We start from the raw sequence: 12260 nt of genomic DNA on the forward strand, positions 1-12260 counted from the left end.
GTGTGTGCTAAGTTGCGTCCGACTCTTTGCGGCCCCATGGACTGTAGGATCCAATCCAACCCAAGGATTGCACCCCGGTCTCCTGCATTGCGGGCAGATTCTTTACCCCTGAGCCAGCTGGGAAGCCCCAACGGAAGATTCAACAGCTCTGACTTGACCTTCCTTGCCCTCTCCTCTCGGGCTTCCCCGGTGGCTCAGTGGTAAAGAATCCACCTGCTAACATAGGATATGCAGGAAGATTCCTTGGAGAAGGGCATGGCAACCCACTCCAGTATCCCTGCCTGGAGAATTCCATGGACAGAGGATCCTGGCGGGCTACAGTCCATGGGCTCGCGAGAGTTGGACACGAGTCAGTGAGTTAACACCAGCAGCCACTTTCCCGTGACCGAGAAGGCCAGACCCTGACTCCTCCAGGTCGCGCTTCCTCAGGCAGGAGGGCGGCGTGCACTGTTACAGGGCGGCCCCTAGTCCTCAGAGTAATGAAGCCGGAGTCCCCACTTCAGAAATGCAGCTCTGATGTGGCATCCGGGATCCGAATCCAGGTTGCTGACGAGACAGCCTGTCATCAGAGACCTTGTTTTCTGCGCGTGGTGGCCTTGGTGTTTTTTTTCCCTAATGCGTGTCTTTAAACTCCTCCCTGTCTAGCCCCCCAGATGTAGTTTAACTAAATGATTGCAAGTGGTGGGGGCGGGGGGAGTAGCAGAAGCAAGCTTTTTTTTCATTTCCCCTCCGGCCCTCTCCTGCTTTTCTCCTAGGCTTGGTGCTGCGGCGCCACCAAAGGCAAACTTCATTGAAGCTGACAAGTATTTCCTTCCGTTCGAGCTAGCTTGCCAGTCCAGGTCCCCCCGGGTGGTCAGCACGTCCCTCGACTGCTTGCAGGTACTGTGTTTCACCTTGGTGGTGTACAGGGTGTTCTCGCAGGCTACAGGTGGTCCTTTATCCCAGGAGTCCCCAGCCTCCAGGCCACGGACCCGCCCCTCCTGTCAAATCAGCAGCGACGGGAGACTAGAGCAAAGTGCACAATAAACATCATGCGCTCGAACCGTTCTGAAACCATCCTCCCCGCTCCCCAGTCCATGGAAGAGCTGTCCTGCATGAAACCGGTCCCTGCTGCCGAAAAGGTTGGGACCCACTGCCACAGGAGCTGTGCTCACCACCCCTGGTCCTCACAGTGCTCTGAGGTGGTGGATGGAGGAGCATTTCACCTCATCCTTTATATTACAGTCAGGGAGGCAAGAATGAGAGGTCTGATCTCTTTACCTAAAAAAGGAATTTGATTCCTAGAAGTACTTTATTGATCTCTCTTGTGTGTGTTTTCCTAAATGAAACTTCTAGCATTGATTGAATTATTGGTACATATGCAGGCACAGAAGGTGTTTTATGCAGCTTCTTTATTGATGGCATTAATACTCATCAAGTAGAGAGAGAATCGACGCACGTTATTTGTGGTAATGGTCTGTAAAGTTGCTGTGAGCACAGAATTAACAAGTCCTAAAGCGTTGTTCCTGTACGAACTACAGGACTAGGTTCCTGCAAGGCTCTCCAGTCACCTCTTCATCAGGTGATGAACATACAACCTTATTCTTTGTGGGTTTCTATTTGCATGCTTGCGTACTCAGTTGTGTTCAACTCTGTGACCTTGTGGACTGTAGCCCTCCAGGCTCCTCTGTTCATGGCATTTCCCAGGCAAGAATACTGGAGTGAGTTGCCATTTCCTCCTCCAGGGGATCTTCCTGACCCAAGGATTGAACCAGTGTCTCTTGGGTCTCCTGCATTGGCAGGTGGATTCTTTACCACTAAGCCCTCAGGGAAGCTCATGTTTCTGTTTAAAGACACCTTATTTACAACTTCATCGTTGATTCATTAGCCTCGAGCTCATGGTCAGCAGCATTGTGACACATTCCTGAACAAAGCTGATCACACACCCTTTCTCTTTAGGGCACGTCCCTGCCTTCTTGTTCTTGGCCACAGTAAGATAGCACTCAGCTCTGTGTATGCAGGCCATTTTAAGTGGTGAAATAACCAACAGAAAGGACCAGAATGTGAGCACCATGGCACTAAATAGATCACAGAAAAGTTCCTGCCTACAGCGAGAGGGCTGAAACAAGGCGGCAGGGCAGCTCCTTGTTTGACCTCAGTTGGGTGCTTGACCCTTAAGTGATTCAAATTTTTCTCTGCACTGTGGGTGTCCACAAAGGACCATATTAGTATCCCAAGTACTGATTTGGAACTTACATTTTAGTAAACGGGAGCATTCACAAGTGCAAATCTATGAATAATGAGATTGATGTATTTAGGGCCATAAGTAGCCTTGTTATAAATTCCTTTAGACTGGTGAAGAAGCAGCCGTGCAGAAGTTAGGGTGACTTATCTAGTGACGTGCAGATAGTGAGGGACAGAAACAGTGCTATAGCTCGAGCTTCTTCTTTTTTTTTTTTTTTTTTGCAATATGTCACATTTAATCAGAGCATCACCAGCACTGGGTTTTATCGCTTTCACCTACTTTGGGGTGCTTTCCTTAATCCTCACAACTGTGTGACTGGAACCTTGAAGGTGCTTTAATTTGCATCTCTGAGGCTGCCCCGAGGCGGTTGTGCAGCAAACCATCAACTATGGCCAGAGACCCAGAAACACCTGCTGGGCTTGGGCCCTCCTCTGCCAGCTAGAGACAGATTTCCTGCAACGTGTTCTTGGCCTGGGAGGCAATCCCCACTGGGCCTGGCCTTCCTGCTGCTCCCCACACCTCAGCTGGGCAGCTGGGGGCAGTGGACATGTCCGCCCCCAGTCTGTATACCAATGAGGAGATGACCGTAGCATTTCTGAGGCTCCCCCCTCCCCCATCACAGGTTCAGGTGTGCACGCCCAGCAGGTCCCAGGGTCAGAAGGCACACCCACGGGGCCTGTGGCTGGCAAGAAGGGCAGAGGCACTTGCTCTGGCCAGGAGTCACTGCCACCTGGCCTGCCCTATCAGCTGGGTGAAGTCCAGACCCCAGCCTCTGCCCGGTGGTGACCCGCCTGGGGCTGGGCAGGTCGCCTAGGATGTTTGCATCCAGGGAGGTGACCACCGGGCAGAAGGTAGCTCGAGCTTCTTCATTTTTGGTCGAGCGTTCTTGAATTTTTCCTGAGTTCTGCTCCTAAAGCTTTGGTTCCCCCAAGAAACATTTATTTTTAACCCCAGTGGGAACCTACAGCAATGAAAAGAGCTTGATAAATTTTTAAAAAATACAGTGGAGCAATACACAGTTCACTAGTACTTTCTAAAGCAGGAATGGGGAATAGGTTCTGTAAGGCATAGTTCCGGCGAGGCAGAAAAGGAAAGACGACCTCAACAGAAGTAGGTTACCTTTATTCAGGCAAGGAGGGGCGACAGTCGGCCTAACGACCTGGCTGAGCGCCGAAAGGGATCAGGGAGGCTTCATACTTATAGGGAGGTTTGTGGAAGCGATAAGGGAAACGTCAATCAGGTGGGATATTTTGGGTATTCTTTTGTTGAGATGACACTTGTAGTTGGGCAGGGGGTGATAAGTCTTCTGGGCGGGTGTAGGGGGTGGAAGGTTTCCGGACAGGGGGTGATAAGTCCCAGATAGATGCAACTGGCCTGGAGCATCAGGGTGGAAATAAAGTTATGCTTTGTTTTCTCCGAAGTTAGATGATTCAGCAAGGGGCCTTTGAGACTGTAGTTCTCTTTTCTAGGCCCAAAAGACTCCTTCAGGTTCTGTATTATGATTGCTTAGAAGCTGCATTGAAAAATTATCTGGAGCCTCATCTGGGTTTCTTGAGAACGTGCCACAAGTGACTGGGTATGTCTGCTGAGACACAGGGCTGCCAAGTGGAGGTGGGCACGCCACACTTTTGGCATCTCTAGTCTAATATTTACTCTATTAATTTCTCTTCTTTGCTATAGCTATACTTGAAAATTGATGACAGTTTCTTCACAGAAGCAGCTCTTCCAAATGAAAAGCCATTTTTCTCATTCAGTATAATTCTGTACAGATTGTCCTGTGTGAAGCATGTCATCAGCCAAGAATTTTCAAATGCCAGGCCCAAATCCTACTTCTAGCCCAAAATATTTGTTGCTCTGGACATTTTCTGAGGAAAATTTGGCTTAAGTTTAATTTTCATTGTTTTGTCCTCATATTAAGGTTTAGTTTGGAAGCTGGTGCCGATAGTTACCATTATTGATGTGCTAAACAACAGCTAACATCTTGAGCACTCAGGCTGTGCTGGGCCCCGTGCTAAGAGCTTTATCCCCATCTTTGTGTTTAATCTTCCCAACAACTGTCTGAGCTTCTTACCCTTATCCTCATTTTTTGAATGAATGAAACTGAGGCTTAGAGAATAAAGTGTCCAGCCCTGCCAAGTTCCTCCAGCCAGGCATGATGGGATTGGGTGGGCATCTAGGACTTGTTTACTCCAAGCCTGTGTTTTTAATCAGGGGTCCTTAAACTATCAGTTCAGTCAGTTCAGTTGCTCAGTCACGTCCGACTCTTTGTGACCCCATGAACCGCAGCACTCCAGGCCTCTGTCTGTTACCAACTCCTGGAGTTTACTCCAACTCCTGTCCATTGAGTTGGTGATGCCATCCAACCATCTCATCCTCTGTTGTCCCCTTCTCCTCCCGCCTTCAATCTTTCCCAGCATCAGGGTCTTTTCCAGTGAGTCAGCTCTTTGCATCAGGTGGCCCAAGTATTGGAGTTTCAGCTTCAGCATCAGTCCTTCCAATGAGTATTCAGGACTGATTTCCTTTAGGATGGACTGGTTGGATCTCCTTGCTGTCCCAGGGACTCTCAAGCTTCTTCTCCAACACCACAGTTCAAAAGCATCGATTCTTCAGCACACGGCTTTCTTATAGTCCAACTCTCACATCCGTATATAACTACTGGAAAAACCATAGCCTTGACTAGATGGACCTTTGTTGGCAAAGTACTGTTTCTGCTTTTTTGTATGCTGTCTGGGTTAATCATAGCTTTTCTTCCAAGGAGTAAGCGCCTTTTAATTTCATGGCTGCAATCACCATCTGCAGTGATTTTGGAGCCCCTCAAAATAAAGTCAACCACTGTTTCCCCATCTATTTTCCATGAAGTGATGGGACCGGATGCCATGATCTGTTTTCTGAATGTTGAGTTTTAAGCCTACTTTTTCACTCTCCTCTTTCACTTTCATCAAGAGGCTCTTTAGTTCTTCTTCTCTTTCTGCCATAAGGGTGGTGTCATCTGTGTATCTGAGGTTATTGATATTTCTCCCGGCAATCTTGATTCCACCTTGTGCTTCTTCCAGCTCAGCGTTTCTCATGATGTACTCTACATACAAGTTAAATAAGCAGGATGACAATATACAGCCTTGACGTACTCCTTTTCCTATTTGGAACCAGTCTGTGCAAATCTGGCCTGCATCCTGCTTTGGTGAATAAAAGTTCTACTGGAACATAGCTGCCTTAATCTGTTTAGACTGATGTAGCAGAATAATACAGACAAGAGACATTTATTTCCCACAGGTTTCTGGAGGTTGGGGGTGCCCATGACAAGGGGCCAGCTGGTTGAATTCCTGGTGAGCCCTCGTCCTGGTGTGTAGATGGCAGGTTGTCACTGTGTCCTCAGGTGGCAGACAGAGCGAGCCAGGAGTCTGGTCTCTTCTTTTTGACGTTTATTTGACTGTGCTGGGTCTTAGTTTCGGCACGCTGGGTCTTGGTTGTGTCATGCAGCATCTTTGGTGGCAGCGTGCAGGCTCTGTTTGTGGCGCACAGGCTCCAGAGTGTGGGCTCAGTAGTTGTGCATGCAGGCTAGGTTGCTCCACAGCATGTGGGATCTTAGTACCCCGACCACAGACCAAACCTGTGTACCCTGCATTGCAAGGCAGATTGTTAACCACTCACCACCAGGGAAGTCTCTTCTCATCGGGCATTAATCCCATCGTGAGGACACCACTCATGGCCTCATCCAGATTTAATCACCTCCACAAGACCCTCCCTCTGACTACCATCACATGGAGGATTAGGACTTCAGTTGGGAAAACACAAGCATTCAGTTCGTGACAACAGCCGGGCCCTTTTGTTGGCTGCTTTCCATCTACTACAGCTGAGTTGAAGAGTTGGAACGGAGACCATATGACCTGCAAAGCCTGAATGTTTAGCAGGTGGTCCTCTATAGAAAAAGGTTGCTGACCTCCACTCTTTGCTATTAGCCTGTACTTCTGGCCTCTTTCATTATAAATAGTCTGTGTTTTCCTAGAAATGGTCTTCTTTCTGAAACTCAGTGTACATGCAAGTATGATTTCTGGTGGAAACACTGACATCCTGCGTTGCTTCAGCAACTTGAGTTACAGTACCTGTCTTGATGCTTTTGGCGTATGGTTAGCTCTTTTTTACATTGGAAGTTCTCTGTGATGTGGTAGGTACACCAGGATTTCTTTGCTTATACAAAGAATGTGTTGTCCTTCTTATGTGGACAAAATGTGTTGTCCTTTTTATGACATTAAAAAGTGGCTAGGTGCTCCCGGGAATACTGAATGAAAAAAAATGATTTCCTCTTGAGGTTTGTCCTTGCACAGCCTGTTCAACTGGCTTTTCCGGGTGTGGGCGAGGTGACTTCTGCCTTGGAAGTGGAGGGCCAGTGTCCAGGAGGAAAGGTTGGTTTGGTCAGGGTTGAAGCCAGCTGTGGGTGCATCCGTATTGTGTCCTGGGCGTTTTAAGGCATCCCTTTTTTAGCCTGGAAAGTTGAGGGGGTAGCAGAGATGCTTCGGGTTTGGTTTGCTACAAGTACAGAGCTCAGCATTCCCCCCCCCCCCACCCCCCCGGAGAAGCCTTCCCTGTTCTCGCTTCTCCCAAGTGATAAAGATCCTTTCCTTCAGCACCTGGTCTCTACACGCTACCCTAAGGCCAGGACCTGGGGGAGAGAAAACTAGTTCAGTCTTGTCTAAACTAGTTAGTGATCTCCAGGTTTTTCTGGGCATAGACCAACCACAGAAATTATTTTTGAGAATATTCACTCACAGTATTTCTTCAATTATAAGATTATATACACATGCTACTGTTATTGCATTGCATACATTATAAACCATACAAAAATAGACCTTTAAAAGAGTAAGATAAAAAGTAGATAGAAATAGAGTTCTAATATTTTCTTTCTACATAAAGCTGTGGGAAACTACTGATCTAAGCTACCTGGTTCGTATCACAAGCATTATCTTTTAGCTTTTATTTCTAAAAGAAATTGTTTGTTTTAATGCTTATTTTAAAATCAATGTGTAATAATATATGTTGTACATGACTACATTCTCTGTTAGAAATTTCTTTTAGAACTATATAGATAAGGCTGAAGTCCCTTAGACCACTGGGCCCAGACCCAGTTGCCTGTTTTGATGTTTAATTCTTTTTTTTTCTAAACATAAATGGTACCATTTATGATACCATTTTCCTGTAGAGGACTGCATGCTAAATATTTAGGCTTTTTGCAGGTCATATAGTCTCCATTCCAACTCTTCGACTCAGCCATAGTAGCTGGAAATGATATCATACACCGTTTATACTTGTATAGATTTCTCTATGGCCTACTTTTTACAACATTGGTTTTAATGTCTGTTAAAACACCCCATGCAAGTAGAGGGCATTCCTGATAAATGATATGCTACCATTTTATTTACTACTCCTCCTCTTGAGACTTCCCAGGTGGCTCATCCGCCTGCTAGTGCCAAAGACACAGCAGACATGGGTTCGATACCTGGATCGAGAAGAGCCCCTGGAGAAGGAGATGGCAACCCACCCCAGTTTTCTTGTCAGGGAAATCACATCGGCAGAGGAGCCTGGTGGGTTACAGTCCATGGGGTCACAAACGAGTCAGATATGACTTAGCAGCTAAACAATAGCAATCGCAGGGCTGCCCTCACAGAAAGCCAGCCTGTGGAGCAGTGATGAGAGGGAATGAGACAAAGGGTATCTGGACTTGTTCTTCAGAAACACACGAGGGGCTTCCCTGGCAGCCAGTGGTTACGATCCTGCACTCCATAGCACGGGGTGCAGGTTGGATCCCTGGTCAGGAACATGAGATCCCACATGGACTGACAAGGCCACAAATAAATAAAACGCAAAACCACACTGGAGCAGCTCCCTGCCTCCGTCTGAGCTCCCCAGGCTTAATCTTGGGCCCCACGGTGTGTGCAGGCCTCTCCTGCTCTCTCGGCCCAGCAGTGCCATATTTCTGCTCTCGGCCTCTCTCTCAACCAGTTTTTCTTCCTGTGTGTTGAACGGCGGTGCTTTCAAGGCTAATAATGAGGAAAAGCCAGTGAGAAGTGGCGTGAGGCCTCGGCGGGGGGCATGTCTGTGTGTCGCAGGGGCCACGGCCCTGTGATCGCCTCGGGAGCTGTGTCACTCCAGGCAGGCAAATCAAGAATGTGACACGCCAGAAACCAAAAGGATAAAGAACAGAGCAGCATCTGTCAGAGTCTTTACTAAGTTGCTGGAAGCAGAGGGTGCCTTAGAGTTCATGAACCCCAGAGGGGCTATAGCAGATGAGTGGTTCCTTTTTATTCAGTCAGCCGTCAGGACAACCTGGACTGGGAGAAAAACATTGTTTCCTGGGCTCTACCTCACCAACCTGGTCGAGCACGTCTGCATTGAGGTCCAGGAATCTCTTATCTGTCACAGGCTCGCTCTCTGATGCTGAATATCAACCTGGCTTTGAAACCATCCTGACCTTTGAGTTCCCTTCCAGCTCTCAGATTGTCCCTGAAGAAATCCAGGTCAGGAGGGAGGTGGCCCGTGTCCAAACTGACCCATCATCTGACCCCGAGGGCACAGCCCGGACAGCCTCTTGTCTCTTCAGCAGCATGGGTGACACAGTTTGATAGCGTTGGTGCAGAATTCATTGAGGGTTTTTACTTTAATTTTTGGAATGGAAAATGCACGGGCATGATGGCACCATTCAGGAAGAATGAAAGCCTGAGCCACAGTATGTCTTAGTCCTGCTCCTACTCACAGCTGCTTAGTTTTCCCTGAGCTCAAGCAAAACTTGTTATCATTAGTTTTTATGCATCTTGCCTTTTGGTGGTGGGTGGGGTGGAAGGTTTTTTTAACAGCTTGAGATATGGTTCAGATGCATACAGTTCACCTGTCTGAGGTATACAATTCCGTGACTTTCGTATATTGACGGAGTTGTGCAGCCATATTAGAGACCATCTTTATCCTCGGAAAGAAGCCCCATATTTGCTCTTTTTTGCCGTCACTTCCTATTTCCCTGGAATCCCCCAGCTCTAGGCAGTTGCTAACGACTTCTATCTCTGTTACATATAGTTTTTAATTCCTTCTTTTTTTTTTTAATTTATTTGGCTGTGGCGGGTCTTAGTTGCAGCATATGGGATCTAGTTCCCCAAGCAGGGATCGAACCCAGGCCGCCTGCTGCGTTAGGAGCCAGGAGTCTCAACCACTGGACCACCAGGGTAGTCCCAACTCCTCCATCTTCCACAGAAGTGGTTGGGCCATTCTGCACATGTGTGGGGCCATTCTGCACATGCCTTTTCCCCCGGCCACTCTCAGCGTCATGGGCTCGTCTGCCATCAGGAGTCAGCCCAGATAATGTGCTTTTGGGGTGACCATTCCCCCTGCACCCAGGGGGAGCAGAGGGATCTCTGGGAACCGGAAGTTAAAGGCCAAGCCTACCGCCTGCCTCTTAACTGCTGTGGATGGCCTCAGCCTTGGCCAGGCAGAAACTTCTCACATCTGTGCTTTCTGTGTTTAGAAACTCATCGCTTATGGGCACATCACCGGCAACGCCCCTGACAGTGGCGCCCCCGGCAAGCGGTTGATTGACAGGATCGTGGAAACCATTTGCAACTGTTTTCAAGGCCCTCAGACCGATGAAGGAGTTCAGTTACAAATCATTAAGGTATTTCTGTCTGCCTATCTAGTCTGGACTTTAAATGAGACAACTCATCCCCTTTGGGAATTTGAATTTCTGATTTACCATGTGTTAGTTGTCTCAGGAGGCACTGAGCTAGAGCAGAAATATGTAAGCATCACTTAGATTTCTGTTAAGTGTCAGAACTGATTAGCGTGGACCAAAACAGAAGAGCAGAAACAGGTGTGTTTTCAAAGTAAATAGTTCCGCTAATAATCACATCAATTGCTTGTGAATTAGATTGACTTGAAATCCTCTACTCTCTCCTCTTCAATTTCTGGATTCCCAGACTGCCATTTCTCAGCAGGTCCTGTGTTGATGCTTTTATCACCGGTTTGCCCCTGTCCCTTTGTCCTCCCGTCCCATCATCCTTTCCATTTCTGCTGCCAGGAATGGTTTGGCGTGGGATGGTCCCGTCTGCTTGTCAGAACCAGTCAGGATAGATGTGGTCAGTGTTTCAAATCCTAAGTTCTGGACATGTTAGCTTTGTGAGGGACAATTTTGTGCTAGCTGAAAGCTAGCTACTTAAAGCTCCCTTGAAAACCCACCAGGGAACTGGGAAGCTGATCCCCCCACCCCACCCCACCCTGCACCTCCTGCATCAAAACATATATATTTTGTGATCGATGTATGTGAGATCAGGTTGGAGCATTTTCCCTCCTGAGAGAAGTGTCTGTTTTTTTGGCTTTTTAAAAAGCAAGCTGGTAGAGAGTACACTTCAACACAGTTCAGTTACTTCACATAACTTGGGTTCTATGGAGTTAATAAGTGTGTTTAAACTTTTTTGAACTTGGAGCAGCAGGGACTTGGCTCTTGATACTAATTATCCAGTTTAGCTCACAGAGCCATCTTCTTAAACCAAACCAAATAAAAGCAAAGGCAGACCTTGTAGAAAAGTTGGGCTCTGAGAGGATGGGCAGTGGGCGCTCCTGAAGATGAAAGTTTTGGATTTTTGTTTCAGGCTCTTCTCACTGCAGTCACATCCCCACACATTGAAATTCATGAGGGCACTATCCTGCAGACGGTCAGGACGTGTTACAATATCTATCTGGCCAGCAAAAATCTCATCAACCAAACCACCGCCAAGGCTACCCTGACTCAGATGCTGAACGTCATTTTCACCCGCATGGAAAACCAAGTGGTGAGTGGTAGCAGTTACTGGCTGCTGTGGGTGGGACACCATCCCATGCTGTGAAGTCTTTCCTGTGTGGCCTCGGTGCCTGGTGAAGAGTCTTAGCATCCTGTAATTAATCCCTTCTTCCTCTGAATTCTCTGCACTCTGTTTTTGTCCTTGCTTTAAAAAGCAGAGAGAGAATCTCGATGGGTTTTGAAATTTGCATTCCAGATTTGCTGTGAGTTTGTTGAAGGAATTGATTTCCTTTTTTAAATTCTGTCCTTCTGTTTGGATATTCTTTATGCAACAGGCTGGCTTTTTTTTCTGTTCCTTATCAAAACACTGGATCCTTTTAGACTGAATCCCTTTTTCGTTGCTTCTCAGTTGCAGGAGGCCAGAGAATTGGAAAAACCAATCCATTCGAAACCCCAGTCCCCTGTGATCCAAGCTGCAGCAGTGTCCCCAAAGTTCAATCGTTTGAAGCAGAGCCAGGCACAGAGCAAACCAGCGACTCCTGAAAAGACAGATTTAAGCAATGGCGAGCACGCCGGGAGTGGTTCCGCGGCGATCACAGAGAACGGACACGCCCCCAGAGAGAGAGGCCCGTCGCGCTCAGGTAGGGCCCCCGCGCCGCCCCGTCCCGCAGCCACCGCGCCGTCTCCATCCAGGGCTGCTGAGGGAGTGGTCTGGCGTCACGGCAGGAAACCTCCGGTAGCTCTTCTGTTTCTGGGCCTCCCCCTGGACTTCCCCTTTGCTTTTCTCTTACGAAACACAGCCCCAGAGGCAGTGTCTCAGATCCCGTTGTTAGTTGTGAGTGTCTTTGGTTTTTTTTTTTTGGTGGGGGGGTTGTTCCTGGAATATATCTAGCTACTGCTATTTGATGTCAACTGTAGTGCCGTGGGTTCACTTTGGAGTGCTCATCTCCCAGGAGGGAGTCGTTTGGGTGATCAAGCATTTAATGTCTGTTTCACCTGCCAGAGGAGGATACGGACATCATCTGTCACATATACACAGGCTCTCTGCCCACTTACGGGCAGTTCGTCACTATTTATGGACGTCTTAGAAAGGAGCCAGAAGGTGGGGGGTGGGTTCACAGAGAAACAGACACACAGCTCTGTCTTCTTCTGAGACCAAGTACACCACCACGTGGTTGTGTTTGCTTTTTTAAATGAAAGCGACCTTCCATACCTGATGATAGTCTTGAAGTAAATAAAACATTAGGCATGAAATTTTTGAATTGGGTTGTCACATAAGATTAT

The 12260-nt window shown here is 47.7% G+C and overlaps 1 protein-coding gene across 3 annotated transcripts in view; it reads left to right on the forward strand.

Annotated features, from left to right (window-relative positions):
• Nucleotides 1–12260, forward strand: part of ARFGEF2 (ADP ribosylation factor guanine nucleotide exchange factor 2) — a 79686-nt gene that overhangs the window by 13352 nt on the left and 54074 nt on the right. For all 3 annotated transcript variants that reach the window (XM_065922137.1, XM_065922138.1, XM_065922139.1), the window contains exons 3-6: nucleotides 756–879; nucleotides 9729–9875; nucleotides 10849–11028; nucleotides 11386–11617. In XM_065922137.1, coding sequence (XP_065778209.1) covers nucleotides 756–879; nucleotides 9729–9875; nucleotides 10849–11028; nucleotides 11386–11617 — 683 coding nt within the window. The remainder of the gene's footprint in view (nucleotides 1–755; nucleotides 880–9728; nucleotides 9876–10848; nucleotides 11029–11385; nucleotides 11618–12260) is intronic.

Source organism: Muntiacus reevesi, chromosome 2 (genome assembly GCF_963930625.1).
Source record: "Muntiacus reevesi chromosome 2, mMunRee1.1, whole genome shotgun sequence".
Lineage (NCBI taxonomy): Eukaryota > Metazoa > Chordata > Mammalia > Artiodactyla > Cervidae > Muntiacus > Muntiacus reevesi.